The 15,087-nt window shown below is 62.6% G+C and overlaps 1 protein-coding gene across 8 annotated transcripts in view; it reads left to right on the forward strand.

Moving 5' to 3' along the window:
- KNDC1 (kinase non-catalytic C-lobe domain containing 1) overlaps positions 1 to 15,087 on the forward strand; it is a 52,561-nt gene that overhangs the window by 30,374 nt on the left and 7,100 nt on the right. For 2 of the 8 annotated variants that reach the window (XM_072972168.1, XM_072972173.1), the window contains exons 13-24: positions 251 to 413; positions 483 to 1,213; positions 1,510 to 1,654; positions 2,591 to 2,691; positions 3,401 to 3,795; positions 8,276 to 8,305; positions 11,598 to 11,691; positions 11,775 to 11,872; positions 12,004 to 12,224; positions 13,764 to 13,877; positions 14,321 to 14,507; positions 14,588 to 14,767. In XM_072972168.1, the coding sequence (XP_072828269.1) occupies positions 251 to 413; positions 483 to 1,213; positions 1,510 to 1,654; positions 2,591 to 2,691; positions 3,401 to 3,795; positions 8,276 to 8,305; positions 11,598 to 11,691; positions 11,775 to 11,872; positions 12,004 to 12,224; positions 13,764 to 13,877; positions 14,321 to 14,507; positions 14,588 to 14,767 (2,459 nt within the window). Of the gene's footprint in view, positions 1 to 250; positions 414 to 482; positions 1,214 to 1,509; positions 1,655 to 2,590; positions 2,692 to 3,400; positions 3,796 to 8,275; positions 8,306 to 11,597; positions 11,692 to 11,774; positions 11,873 to 12,003; positions 12,225 to 13,763; positions 13,878 to 14,320; positions 14,508 to 14,587; positions 14,768 to 15,087 lie in introns of those variants that run through there. The other 6 variants (XM_072972174.1, XM_072972170.1, XM_072972171.1 and 3 more) reach the window with 6 other exon arrangements.

Here is a 15,087-nt window from a genome sequence, read left to right on the forward strand (position 1 = left end):
GCACAGGCCCGACTGAGCCTACCGTCTGATCCGGCCCCTTCCCTCCCAGCTCCTGGGCAGCCCTGGACTCCAGGCCCCTCCCTCAGGCCTCTCTCCCTGAAGTCTTTCTCCCTCCCAGTGCCTTGAGGCTTCAGGCCCTTTCAGCCAGCCCCCCTACTAAGGCCAGCACCCCACCAAGGTCAGCATCCCACTGTCGCCAGGACCGCACTGAGGCCAGCGCCCCAGCCCACTCACCTGTGTGTGTCCCCAGGCTTCATGCGGGTCAGCGGGGACACCAGGCTCGTCGCTGTGCAGGGCCCCGTGCCCAGTCACCCCTCCCGCCTCGAAGGGGCCGCCCTGCTGCCTGCGGCGTTCACCTCCCCGGCCACTCACTTTAGGCCCATCGTCCTCACTCCAGATGCAGGTGTCGCCAGGTGAGTGCACCCTCCCGAAAGCTGGCAGGGCCCCAGGCCCCCCCTGAGCTCTCCTCTCCTGGCTCGCAGGGACACATGTGCCCTGTCCTCGAAGCCAGCCGAGAGGCCAGAGGAGAGGAGAGGCCAACTGGACCAGGAGGGTGATGGGAAGCAAGCCCCTGAAGCCCACGGAGCCACCACCAGCCTGAAGATGCCCGACCAGCCAGCACCAGGCCCCCCAGAGCCCCTCGGAGAGTCAGTGCCAGGAGACTCAGCCCAGGGGTGCCCCTGCCCCCCACCCCCTGCCCCGGCCAGTCTCTTGGAGGCGGCTTCATTGGTGATGCCCAAATCTTCGGCCCCTTCCCCACCCCTGAAAACACAGGTGCCACCCCCAGAGCAAGAGACAGACGAGACTGTCCCAACTGGAGCCTCTTCCCAAGGCCTCAGGGCCCATCCCCCAGGGCCCACCGCTGCCCACCTCAGCTCAAGCCACCTGGCCAAGCCACCCAGGAGCAAGGCCGCTGGGGGCCCGAACCAGGAGACGGAGGGCCCTGCGTCAACCCCACGTAACCCCTCCCTGGCCACAGCGAATCCAGACAGCCCTGGGGGGACCCCCGTCGGGGACCAGGGTGACCGGGCCCCAGAAGGTCACCCCGAGTGGCCCTGGTCAGCAGACCGCAAGTCCTGTCCATCCAGTGGGGACGCCTCACCCCTCCCGAAGGGGACAGACTGCCCGTCACTGCAGGAGGCCACACGCCTCATCCAGGAGGAGTTTGCCTTCGACGGTTACCTGGACAACGGGCTGGAGGCTCTGATCATGGGTATCAGGGGCCACAGAAGGCCCAGGAGAATCCCCAGCACCAGGGACAGGCCACGGGGCGGGCACCGTGCATGGGGAAGGTCACCACGTAGGGGCCCCCACATCCATTTCTGCACAAAGTGGGCAAAGTTGAGCTCCCAGGGGCCAGATGGCAGAGAAGCCCCAGGCAGACAGAGGGTCTCAGGACCCAGCTGCCCCATCCCACCCGCTGTGCTCCCTGCCGCCCTGCTACCCCGCCAGCTCCTGAGACCAGGGGAACCCACATTTTAACTCACCCTGTTGTTTTTGCAAACCCAGGGGAATATATTTATGCCTTGAAAGACCTCACCTACGCCACCTTCTGCGGGGCAATTTCAGAGAAGTTCTGTGACCTCTACTGGGGGGAGAAGCTGCTGCAGAACCTTTTCAAAGTGGTGAACGGGAGGACGTCGCCCTCCGAGAAGTAAGAGCCCCTCCCCTCGCGGGCCCAGGCTCCCCCAGCCCAGGGTTTCTGCCCCTCCCCAAGCTGTCCCCTCCTGCCCCTGCATCCTGCTCACTGCCCTCCCTGGAGCGGCCACCCCCTGGGCCCCAGTTCCTGGGCCCAGAACCCACTCTTTCCGAAGCTCCCTTCAGGCAACAGGTCCTCTTGGCAAGAAGAAGGTCCGTGGGATCACAGGCGTAGGAGGCCCTGCCCCCTGCTCTGGGACCAGCTCAGGAGGCAAAGTGATGGAGCCCGGGGAGGGGCTGTCCCTGCAGGGAAGCGTCCACCCCCACTGTCCAGCTCCCATCCTGGTGTTAGCGGGTGAGGTGACAGGCACGAGAGGAAGAGGGACCCGCAGCTTCCCCTCCCGTCCCCCTCCCCCAGCCCTCTTGGCCCCTCACCCCGTCACAGGCCGAACCTGTGCCCTCCGTGCCGGGCTTGGCCTAGCCCCTTCCGGAGGGCGGCAGAGGGCCATGGGGGTGGGAGTGGCCCTGACGCCCCGACACCCAGGCCAGCCCCAGCTCACAGCACCCCCACGCCCTCCCTGCGGGAGCCACAGCCGGACCATGTGACAGGTGGTAGCCAAGCTCTGCTGGGGGTGACTTGACGATGCCCGTGCGGACGGGCACCCCCGACTCAGCCCCGTGCCCTCCCCGGGCCCCACTCCCACCCAGTGAGGCTGCACACACCCTGCTCCTGCCCAGCCTGGCCCCTGTTTTTATGGTTTTGGAAACGGTGCTCAGAAAGCCCTCTGCCAAAGGGCCTGTGTCCTGCAGCCAGTTGTCCCAGAGGTGTGGCAGGGCCCCTGTCACCCCAGGCCCCACCTTGACTCAGCAGAAGACCCTCTAGTGAGCCTGAGGGAAGCCTTGGTGTGGCGGGAGGGGCCCAGGGGCACCGAAGCATCCTCCATTCCGACAGCGTGTCTGAGGAGCCTGGGTCACAGCCCGAGGGCAGCAGCGGGACCAGCTTTCGGAGGAACTGCTCACCAACCAGCAGGAGGCCCTCGCGTCTCGGAGCGGGTGAGACACCTGGGTTCCAGGGTGAGAACCTCCTCCACCCTCAGGGCCAGGCTGTCCCTGCAGAGTCCCCAGGGCAGGGCTCATTCTCCCCAGGGGTCTGTGCCTTGAAGTCGGGGGCGTTCTCCCCAGGCCAGCAGGTGGGCCACAAACCCAGGTGGCCTTGGGGCTGGGGGCCATGGTGGAGGGGCACCTGCCCCCGGGGGTGTTGGTGATGGAGGAGTTGCACCCTTCCTGGAAGCGCGCTGCTTAAAACCCTGAGGCCTGTTTTCTTGCATCGGTAGCCTAGGACTCCCTGATCCAGAACTGAAACCTTTGTGATTTCCCCAAATCCTGCGTGCAGAACATGGCTTTAGGGATCAGATTGTGTGATTATGATCCCACACATGACGGCCAGGGGTTCCCCTCTACCCCATGCTCGCTCAGGGACCTTCGAAAGAGCGAAGTGCAGACGCCCAGAACAGCCCCACCGCCTGCTGGGACCATGGTGCCTGAGGGACTCTCTGCATTGCGTCTGTTTACAGAGTTCGAATGTCCCTTGGTCTACACCCTCGACTCTGCCCCACATTGCAGCATGTGTTTGGGAGGGGACAGAGGGCTCTCCACCCTGAGGACCCTTTGGAGACCCCCCAGAGCAGACACGGGGCCGCCAGGTGGCCCGTATTCGGGACACACCTAATCCGTGAATAATCAGTGATGACCTCTCCCCCAGGACCTGGCGTTCCCGCCCCCAGCCACCCTCCCCTCCTCTGTCCAGGGAAGGAGAAGCCGGACGTGGACTCAGAGTTCTCCCGGGGCAACTTTGAGGTGGGATTTCGGCCTCAGAAGTCGGTCAGAGCCGGGAGGGAGCAGCTGCCCGAGGCCGGAGAGGAGCGGCTGCCGGATGGGGGCCTGGCCGTGGGTTCAGAGGCGGTAGCCCGGCCGGCCAGGCCCCAGGAGGGCGGCCCATCCTCAAACCCAGGCCTGGCGAGCGTCCAGAGCTGCAGCCCCGGCTGGTGCAGCGCCTTCTACGAGGCCGACTGCTTCAGCGCCGACGTGTACAACTACGTGAAGGAGCTGGCGAGGCAGAAGGCCGGCGGGTCCCTGGACGCCGACACCCAGAGCCCGGTGAGTCCCGGGCTTCTGTCCACTGTGGGCCCGGGAGGCTGCTCTGGCTTGGGGATGCTGTGGGATGTGAGGCTGTGTTCAGGCAGAAGTTCCAAGGTCACTCAGATGACAGAAGTGCCCTCTCTGTGTCCCCTACTCCTTGTGCCCCCGCCCCAGTGGCCACCACGCCCATCTGGTGCCCTCCGTGTCCTTCCATGGGGGTGTTGTGCCCATCTGCGGTGTCCTCTGTATTTGGGGGTGGGAAATGGCTTGCCTCTCCTGGTAACTGGGCACTTGGCCGCCAGAAACAGTTGGCAGGTCACCTTGTCCTGGTGACCACGGTTGGCTTCGGGCAGGCAGGTGCAGCTCTGACCCCTGGTCAGCCCACGCCTCCTGCTCCTCGGGCAGCAGCATGAGCTGGGAAGCCCCTTGCCTGAGGCCATCAGCTCCAGCCAGGCCCTGGGGTCCGCTTCCGTGGTGGGCAGTGTGCTCTGCTTGCCTTCCTGGGTCAGCAGGGCCAGAGGAGGCCCTAGACCTGAGAGTGTCCGGGCCTGGCCAGCTTGGGTGCAAGATAGCCACACAGAGCTCTGCACCCGTGGTCGCTGCCCTGCCACTGGGGTCCTGGCCCAGTGACCAGCACCCTGATCTGGGCTGCAGCCCCCTCACTCCTGAGTGACCAGGAGCTCAGGCCTGACCTGGGCCACATCCTCCCCTGTGTCCAGGAGCTCCCACTGGGACCTCAGCCGCACAAGGCCCATTTCCCCAGGGCAGCAGACAGGAGGGGCCGTCAGCCGTCAGGAGACCCACCCTTGCCCCCTCACGCACCGCCCCTAACCTCCAGGCCATGAGCTGTATAAGCTGCGTCTCCACGTCATTTCAGCACCACCCGAACCTTCCCAGGTGTTTTCTCACTTGTTACTCAGCCCCGGGCTAGAAAGAGCCCCACGCCGCCCAGGCCCTAGAGCTCCAGGCACAGGCCTGTGCTCCTTGGAATCGCTCCTCCCGCTGCGTGTCCTTGAGTCTGAGCCCCAGTGTGCCTGGGGTCTGTGCTGGGGGAGCTGCAAGGACTCAGACCTCCCGCGGGGCCTGGTGAGGGGGGTGGCCCGCACAGCAGGCACCCACCCAGTGCCCTGGCCCACACACACGGCGTCTGGCACGGGGAAGCCCCGTGTCGCTACATCAGAGTCTGGAGCTCTGACCAGGAGAGGGTGGCTCCCGGCCCCATCCCCACCCATGAGCCCGGTCTCCTTTCTCCTGCTTGCTTCTGGGTCTGCGGCCCCTGCTCCCACTGTCTTTTCCTTCACGTGCGTTTGCGCACAGTGCAGCTCACTTGGACCTGCGTGTCCTGGAGGGGTAGAAAGAACTGCTCTGAGCAGCAGAGTGCCAGCACAGCTGGGCACCACTGCCTTCTGCTTCCTCCTAGGAAAAGTTTGGCGGGTCAGGGGGCAAGGGCCGCTGAGAGGCCAGAGTAGGGCACCAGCGATGGGGCCGTTGCTCTGACAACCCCAAAACGAGTGTAGACCTCATAACCGAGTGTTACGGAAGGGTCCTCCCAAAACGGAGCCGCCCTGACATTGGAATATCCTGAAGGACCGGGGGTCTTCGATGGCGTGGAGAGGGTCTGTGGACAGTGTTTTCTGTGAGGTGGTTATGGTGGTTACAGGAGGTGATGGGGAACAAAAGCAGTTCATCCAGATATGCACCCATGGAGCTCCTAGGCCTGCCGGCTGCGAGGACCTGGAAGCAGTGACACCCAGGAGCAGTGAGCACCCCTGGTGCCCAGATCTTGGTGTCTGATGCCATTCTCCAATCAAAGGAACCAGGGCTCCTTGGAGAAATGGCTGCTCCTGGGCCTGGGGCAAGAAAAACACAAGACAGGCTGAAGCGTCTGCAGTGCCAGACAGTAGGAGATGCTCGGGAAGACAGTGAAAGGGGCATGTCAGTGTCACAGGGACCATCTGAAGCTGGAGCGGCTGGAGCTATGAAAGAAGTAACACAGCACTGGACTCTGACTCAAAGTGCGGAACGGCCATGCGGCCATACTCACATAGGTGCTGAATTAAAAGGGGAGAAATGGCCCTTCTCACAGAGAGAGAAAAACCCACCCGAAAATTCACGTGGGATCTCAAGGGACCCCAATGGCCAAAACAATCATGAAAAAGAGGGACAAAGCAGGACTCAAACTTCCGATTTCAAAACTTACTACAAAGCTACCATAGCCAAAGCAGTATGAGACACACAGACAGACGCGCAGACCGGCGAAATAGGACAGAGAGCCCAGGATTAATTCTCACACGCGTGGTCAAGTGACTTTTGACAAGGACACCGTGACCGTTCAATGGGGAAAGGACAGCCTTTTCAACAAATGGTTCTGGGAAAACTGGACAAACCCGCGCCTGTGCCTGACAGCATAGACAGAGAGTAACTAGAAACCAGAGGCCCAAACATGAGAGCTAAAACCGTAAAGCTCTTAGAAGCAGAAGAGAGTACTTCCTGACATTGGATTTGGTGATGCTTTCTTGGCTATGACACCAAAATCACGGGCAGCAGAAGTAAACATCAGTCAACTGGACTTCATCAAGTTAAACCCTTTCACGCATCAAAGGAAACCATCAACAGCGTGGAAACAGGCCACCTCTGGACTGGGAGCGCAAACCATCTCTATCTGGGAAGAGTTTAATATCGAGACTGCAAAGAACTCATGAACTCAACAGAACAAACAGCTTGATCAAAACATGGGTGAAAGACTTGAACACACATTTCTATGAGGAAAACATACAAATGGCCAAACAGCTCGTGAAAAGATGCTCAGCGCCACCAGCGTCTTAGTCATTAGGGAAAATAAATCTAAACTGTGGTGGGCTACCACCCCACGCCCATCAGGACGGCTGTTACAGTGAAAGGTGTTTTTAAAAAGCAGAGAACAGCAGAGGGCGGTGAGGACGTGGAGAAACCAGGACCTTGAGCACTGCTGGTGGGAATTCAGATGGTGTAGCCGCCATGGAAAACAGCACGCAATTTCCTCGGCAAGAGTTGAACGCGGAATTCCCACGTCCGCCAGCAGCTCAGCTTCTGGGTATGTACCCGGAAGAGTCGACGGCAGGGACTCGGGTATCTGCGCACTCGTGTTCACAGCCGCGTCATGCTCAGCAGCCAAAAGGTGGAAACAACTCAAGTGTCCATCCGTGGAAGACTGGGTTGGAGAGTGGTCCATCCCCACGGTGGGCATTACGCGGCCCCTGGCACAGGCTACTACAGCATGGACATTAAGGACGCTATGCTCGGTGAAATAAGCCAGTCACCGAAAGACAGGTACTATACGATTCTACGTGTGGGGGGCCTGGGAATAGTCCAGAGGCAGAGAGCAGACCGTGGCTGCCAGGCGCTGAGGGAGGAGGGCACCGGGAGTCGGTGTTTGGTGGGGACAGAATTTCAGTTTGAGAAGACGGGGAAGTTCTGGAGATGATGGTGGTGATGGTCATACAACCATGTGAATGTTCTTAATGCTGCTGAACTGCAGGGTGGAAAATGGTTAAAAGGGAAAATTTTGCGTTACGTGTACTTTGTCGCAATAAACACATTTCAAAATAAAAGTTTTCTTAGTGAGTTGAGAAGAAAAAAGTGGGGAGGGGTGAGCACTGGCCTTGGGGACTTGAGGGCTGAAGCGAAGCCTGCAGGTGTCAGTGTAGCTGAATCTGAATAGAGGGGAGATCCAGGGGCGAGTCCTCCCCTCACCTCCGAGCCTAGGCGTCCACAGCGCCCACCCTCGCATCCCCCGGTAGCCTCAGCCCCCGGCCCTACAGAGGACGTGACCCTTTCTGAGGCAGCTCACTGCGCCCATGTGGACTTCCCGGCAGCCTCCTCTCGACAGTGGTGGGGAAGATGGGAGGCCAAGTCTGTGTGTGTCCTCCGACGTCACAGGTCATGGCCCCTGATGTCACAGGTCACCCTCTGACATCACAGGTCACAACCTCTGACATCACAGGTCATGCTAACTAGTGGCATCACGTCCTTGTGGACCCCTGCAGACAGGCAGCCCCATTTCCACCCGGGGCCATGTTCAGGGCCGCGGAAGGCAGTGCTTCCACAAAGGAGCCTGTCTCAGTGCTGGTGGGTCCCCTGTGCAGGTTCCGTGTGGGCCGCTGGGGCCACTTCCTCCACCCTGTGCTCCCTTGGGGTGGCACCTCCCTGGAGGGATACACGCCCATCGGTGAGCCCCTCCCCGGTCTCTCCCTCAGATCGCCCTTGAAGGGCGTCCAGCTCCGATCCCAGATTCGGCTGGGGCAGGAGCCATTGTCACTGCCCATGACTCTGGGGTCAGGACGAGGCTCCCTGGCCTCCCGTCTCTGGAGCACCAGCCCCGGCCCCGCTAGGCCCTGCCATCCCCCTGCGGCGGCTGCTGCAGGGGCCAGTCTGGAGGGGACGGGGTGGTCTGGGGAAGCGCTGGGGCGGACGACCAGAGTGACCGTGTTTCTCCCTTTTTCCTGCTCACCTGGGGAAGGCGTGTCTCCTGGAGCCTGAGTGCAGGCAGGTGAGTTTCTGCACCCCCCTGCATCAACAGGCGGGTGGGTGACCCCGGCCGTGGTCACACATTTCTCTCGGGACCCCATGGTGCCTTTTTCCGACAGGAGCCTCAGAAAAACACAAAAGGCATAAAACAAGGGATAAAACATGTTTCCTACCCTAAAAGAGAGCGAGTCAGAACAGGCCAGGCGCTGGGCTGGGTGGGGCAGCTGTGGGGCAGGGGGTGCTGTGTCCCTGCCTCACTGACCACAGGCCACGCTGACTGCGCCCCGGGCCCCTGCCGCGGGCGTGGGCATGGCTGTGGCCTTGGCCCCGGGCGCAGCAGTCTCCCAGGCCCCCGCTCCCCGGTCGGGGTGCCCGGCCCCCCGTGCTGTTGAACAGGCTTTGCTTCGGGCATTTGGGTGGACGGCGCTGACTTCATCCTCTTCTCGTCGCCCACAATTTCTGGTTTTTCCAGCTTGCTTCTGACCATTTCTGTTTACTCCCCAGTATTTGTCTACCCTCAGGTCTACGTAAGTCCAGCCGCCGCTGGGCCTAACTTGTGCCTCAGAACATCCCGTTCATCCCTCTGATGAACTGACGCTCCTTTAACTCTCTGAAAACAGCCCTTGGTCAGGTTAGGCTGGGGGGAACCGACCCTGAGTATTTTATTCAGACCTGGCCAGTCCGAGCCAGCTCGCGGCCCAGGTCCCTCCATGCATCTCCGGGGTGTGGGCCTGGGGGTGACGCCATCTCACACAGCTGCGTGTCTTGGTTTGTGCAGATTTATCTGTAAAATCAGTCAAAATGGTCCTTTTGAAAGAGTGGGTCTGCAGGTCAGTGATGTCAGAAGTGTTGCTGACAAACTTCACGTTTCATAAACTGAGTTGTCAGTCTGCTGCGGGAGCCCTGTCCCATGGGTGCCCTCAGTCCCAGCGCCCACAAGCCCCGCCCAGGGAGTTTTCTCTAATGAGCCTCCGGACAGCGGACAGAGTGGGTGAGCAAGTGGCCTGGAGGGTGCTCTCCCACGCTGCGCCAGCTGCCGCCCTGGAGCACAGGCCAGGTTGCCTCCACTGCACTCGAGAGGCCAGGACCACAGCGAAGAGGCGTGGGGGAGCCGCAGATCCTCGGGCCTTGTTCAGAGGCACGTCCAGGCGGCAGAGGGTGGTTCTCCGTGAACGCAGCTCCACAGGGCCACCTCATCTGCTGCCGAGCCTCGACTGTCACCACCAGGCCTGGTCTCAACAGTGAGACGCTCCAGACTCGCACAGTCCACTGGGTCACCTCCAGCCACTGTGGCCACTGAGCACTTGAAGCCTGGCCCATGTGGCTGAGGAGGTTTTGCTTCACTTCACTCTAACACTGGAGACGGCGAGGGTGGCCGGTGGCTCTGTGGTGGAGGTGCGGGGCCTGCACGCGGGTCTCAGGGCCCTCCTGCCCCATCTTCCCCCGACTCCGGTGACCGCGCCGGGGTCGGCCAGCTGTCACGTGGGGAGCAGGACCAGACCCAGGCTGTGGGACATCAGAGCCCACGTCTCCTCCGAGACACTGTCCCAGGAGAGTGACGTCTCACCAGCCTTGGGGCAGCTCCCGGTGGGGCCCAGCAGGCAACCCGGTGTGGGCCAGGTCGACCTTCCCCACGTTGGTTTCTGCAGAGGTAGCCTACCCGCCGGTCCCGGTGTGTGATGTTCTCCCCCTCTGCACTTTGCACTTGGCTGAGCTGAAGGAGGATCCAGAGGACTCCAGGGACCTGGTTTAACCACCGAGATTTGGCAAAGGGACGTGGCTTTGTGCTCAGGCTGCACCACCCCTGGCACCGCAGGCACAGCCCCTGCCCCACAGCTGCCCTGGCTTGGAGGTGCCGGCCACCTGTGGGGCTACCTGTTAAAACAGCACGTGGAACATGACAGCCACGTGAACCACGTTTACAGCAGAACCACCAGGAAGAGCAGGCTCGGGCCTTCCTGTTCCTTAGGACCGTTCAGGAGACGCTGTCGAAAGCAGGGTCTGCTGTCATAGGACGACAAGCTTGGGGGAAACCTTTTCTGGACTTGATCTGATTGGACTCCCAAAAACAAACACCCAAATGCTCGGCTGTCAGGGTCGTGCTCACGAGTTGTGGCCGTTTCAGGACTGGGGGCCACCTTGACCCTCATTAACAGGAAGTAGTTTCCTCAGGAATCAGTGGTCCCTGGGCCTCTGCCCCCGGCCCAGAGCCTCACAGCGGCTTCCTGCAGGAACCTCACCGTCCCAGCTGAAGACCCACTGGAACTCAGGGCCCAGCTCACAGGGACACCCTTAAGGTTTCCCAGAGCCCCCTCCTGTTCCAGAACCGCAGGTTCCTCCCTAGGGGCAGTTGGGCAAGGCTGCTCTCTCCTTGAAGGGAGCAGGCCCTGGGGCTTCTTCCCCTGCCCCACGTGAGGGGAGCACATTCAGATTCTCCAGGAAGGAGCTGGGACCCCTCCCGCTGCGGGGTGCTCAAGGCAGACCCCAGGGGCCCACAGCCTGGAGGTCTTGGTCCCACTTCCCTCACAGAGACGTGGCCTGGCTGAAGCCCCCAGTGTCTTTGGGTCTCTGGACTCTGGCGGGAAGCCTTGTTTGGACAGCAGGGGCTCAGGGGGTCTGCATGGTGGGCCCGGGGGTGGGGCTGCTTTGGTGCATCAAGGGTCTACACTGCTGGGTGTATTCAAGCTTCATCTCCAAATCAGGGAGGCCTAGCTCACGGAGAAGCTCTGGGAGGCCCCCTGGCCCGAGGCTCATGGCTGCACCACACGGGGTTCCCGGGGGGTGGCTGTTGAGCAAGCGGTGAGGGGCTCGGTGGGTGTCCCTGGGGCCACAGAGAGGCCTTGCAGGGCCACACATGCCCTTGGGGACAGTCACTGCTTGCACGCAGACGTGCCCCAAGGACCCCCCCATCATCCACCCCCAGAACCAGGGGGGCCGCAGGACACGTGGGCCCAGGTTCCCCTCCAGCCGTGGATGTGGTGTCTGGGGAGCTCTCCAGGCAGGCCCTACAGGGCCAGGCCCGGCCCCAGCTGTGGACGTGCCCTCCGGCTCTGCCTGTCTGCCCTCCTGGGCAGCCTGGGAGCCGATTAGTAAAGGGTGGGGGTCAGCCAGTTGCCTCACATTTTGGCCTCATTCTTCGAGTGGTCGATGGAAACTGCTTCCTTCCTGTTTACTGAGCCGTCTGCTGACTCGTCCGGCTGCCGTTCCGCCCCCCTCAGCTGAACACCCGCCTCGGGACACGTGCTATGCACGGTGTCCCTGCAGCCGTGCGGCTGGTGGGAGGTGCCCTGGGCTCATGGCTCTTTCCTCACCAGGAGCTGGAGCAGCAGCTCATGATCGAGAAGAGAAACTTCCGGAAGACACTCAAGTTCTACCAGAAGCTCCTGCAGAAGGAGAAGAGGAACAAAGGTAGCCTCTCTGGACTGCGGAGCTCGGGCCACGCCCTGGGGCCCCGGGGGCAGGCCGCTGATGTCAACTCTGCCCTGCCCCAGGCTCCGAGGTGAAGACCATGTTGTCCAAACTGAAAGGGCAGCTGGAGGAAATGAGGTCCAAGGTGCAATTCCTCGGGCTGGTCAAGAAGTACCTCCAGGCAAGTCCCCCACATCTGCTCCCCTCCCTCCAGAGGCCTGGTGCTCACGAGCTCCGCCTGTTAAACCCCCAGGCCTGGGGCAGGGTGACTGGGCAGCAGGCCGAGCAGACGGTGGGGACTCGCTGCCCCAGGTCATGTACGCGGAGCGGTGGGGCCTGGAGCCCTGCGCCCTCCCGGTGATTGTGAACATCGCGGCCGCCCACTGCGACACGCTGGACTTCAGCCCCCTGGACGAGTCCTCGTCCCTCATCTTCTACAACGTCAGCAGGCAGCCCCGCGGCGGCCGGCAGAGGAAGGCCCGCGTCCTACAGGCGGGCACGCCACTGGGGCTCATGGCTTACCTCTACTCCAGGTGCAGCCCGGGCCCTGCCCCGACTCCAGGGAAGGAGGGAAGACACGGGCCCTCGGGGTGGGGGGGGGGTCTCGCCCACCCTGTCTGGGAGGCTTCACGCTGTTTTTCACTTTAGAAAGCTTCCATCAGAGCTTTACGTTGCCTCGAGTTGGCTCCCACTGGCCTCCTTTGCTGGGCTGCTGGCTGAGTGGCCTCAGGGTCTTGGGCCCTGCAGGACTCGCACCTGTGGACCTGAGCGTCTGGGTCTCAGGTGTACGGGGGAGCTTTGGAGGAAAACCTGGGAACACGGCCTCCCGTGATCAACAGTCCGGTGGGCTTCTAAATTTAAACACACCCCGGAGCCTCAGAGACGGCTGGATTTCACCTGCTCTCCTAAGTCAGACACCCCGTAATTAACAGTCAGCCCCCCAGGGGGCGGCAGTGAGGTCGGACCCACCAGCTCTTGCCAGCTCTTCGGGGCATGAGCAGGGCTTAGGCTCTGGGACTCCCTGATTAATAATGCAGCAGGGAGGCCAGACCACTCACATCCAGGGCCACAGGGGCCCCGGGCCCCCCCCCCAGCCCCACCACCCCTCCGTCCGCACTGCCAGCTCCACCTGGTTCTCGGGCAGGGGGTCTGACCCCATCCTGCGCCCCGTCAAGTTTGGATACAGCCCTCCTCCCAGATGGCAGTGGAGGCCTGGCCCCCATCTTCACTTTTAGGGACTCGGGACACTACTTCGAACGCCCAGGGTCTTCTTTGAGTTGGAGGCTGTGGTGACCCCAGAAATGGCTCTCAGCAGCCAGAGGGGAGCAGGGAGGCCCTGCCAGGTCAGCTGCCTCTTCCCCCGAGCCTGTTCTCCCAGGGTGGGCTGCTCCTGGCCCTGATGAAGGCTTCCTGCCGGCCGGGGCTCCAGGCTGCCACTCAGACCCAGGCCTCCGCTTCCTCCTCCTCCACGCAGGCGTGCTGTGCTGCTCCGGGAGACGCGTGTGTGTGTGCGCGCGCACGTGCTGGTATCACGGGGTGTGATGTGGACCATGTGTGAGCACAGCATCTCTCCTGAGGGGAGGGCCTCATCCCTACAGACCCGGTGGCGCCCCCTCCACAGGGTGCTGGCCTGAGCCTGGGCACAGCGTCCCTGCACAGAGGCCCTGGGTGACCAGTGCCTCACTCCCGCATTCCTGGGCCCCCCCCTCCTCCTCACTCCCCCAGATCCTGGCTCCCCGGGGCACCCCGATGTGGAGGACGCTCCTCAAGGGCCCTCACCTGCCTCTTTCCTAACTCAGCGACTTCTGGCTGGGGCTGGGGCTGCATGTGCTCCGTGACTTTCTGAATTAGTGTTTCTAAGAGAAGATACAGTGGGGGCCTTAAAAACTGATGTTAAAAAAGCCCTCATGCTGGAAATAATTGGGGATTTCTAATGTGATCAGTAACTCCCCCTTTTATTTCTGAGCGGTGCTCCTGCCCGCCACCCTCCCAGCACGGGGCTCACACTCACACACGCGTGCGTGCACCCGCCCGGAACCCCGGGCGGCGGCCTGACTGCCCCTCCACCCCAGCGACGCCTTCCTGGAGGGCTACGTGCAGCAGTTCCTGTACACCTTCCGCTACTTCTGCGCGCCTCAGGACTTCCTGCACTTCCTCCTCGACCGCATCCGTGGCACTCTGTCCAGGTACGGCCAGCGCCCCGAGGGGCACGAGGGCACAGAAGGCAAAGGGTGCAGACGGGCCACAGAGAGGGGGTCAGCAGTGACAGGAGGGGACGGCGGCCAGGGACAGGCGGCAGGATGCCTACGGCGGGAATGGGGACGCAGAGGACGGGGGCAGGGACGGGTGGGAAGGTGGGTGTGCACTGGGCCGTCGGGCAGGGTCAGTGAGGGAAGAGGGGGCGGGCAGTGCCTGGACCAGCTCTCTCCAAGCTGGCCTGTCATCACCCCCCACCCTGTGGCAGCCTCTGCCCCCAGGTGGGGCGAGGTGGGCCCAAAGTGCCCCTTGGAGACAGACACGTTCAGACCCCACAGCTGCCCCCTGCCTGCCCCCTCCACTCCCCACAGCTTGGTGGTGCGACCCCGGGGAGGCGCCAGCCCGTGCCAGGCTCTCACGGTGGTACTGGCAGGGGCCCCTCCGTGGCTCAGGCCTCCCCATCTGCCTCCAGGGCCCACCAGGACCCCACGTCCACCTTCACCAAGATCTACAAGAGGAGCTTCTGCCTGCTGCAGGCCTGGCTGGAGGACTGCTATGCCGTGGACTTCACCAGGAACCCCGGGCTCCTGGGGAGGCTCCAGGACTTCATCTCCTCCCAGGTGCCCTGGGCGGCTGGCACCCCCAAGGGTGGGGCCCTGTGAGTGGGGGCCGCAGGCGACCCCCATGTGCTTCTGCCCAGATCCTGCCCCTGGACAGCTCCGCAGAGCACCTGCTGAGCCTCCTGGAGGCAGGCACTGAGCGCCGGGCCGAGGGCGCCCCACGTGGCACAGACCTGGAGGACCCCAGGGAGGTGGAGGAGGACACCAGGCCCCTCAACGCCCTCTGTAAGAGGCTCTCGGAGGACGGCATCTCCCGAAAGGTGCGGCCTTTCCTGATGGGGCATCCAGGGCAGGCGGGTGTTGCTTCTGAGCCCAGCGTGGGGCATGCACGCACACCTGTGCTCATGTGCTCATACATGTACACACTCCCCCTGTGGCCCCTCCTGGGCACCAGCCCTGTGGGGCTGGCACTCCCCACCCCAGGCCCTGGACAAGGACAGCAGAGGGCTGGCCAGGGTCTCAGACCTCACCTCCCTGAACCTCCAGCCAAGGTCTGGGTCAGGAAAAGGCCTGGGATAAGGGTGGAGTCTGAAGGGACCTCACCATAACACGTGCAGACAGCCCCAAACTTCAGCAGCTC

Source organism: Vicugna pacos, chromosome 11 (genome assembly GCF_048564905.1).
Source record: "Vicugna pacos chromosome 11, VicPac4, whole genome shotgun sequence".
In the NCBI taxonomy this organism is placed as follows: Eukaryota; Metazoa; Chordata; class Mammalia; order Artiodactyla; family Camelidae; genus Vicugna; species Vicugna pacos.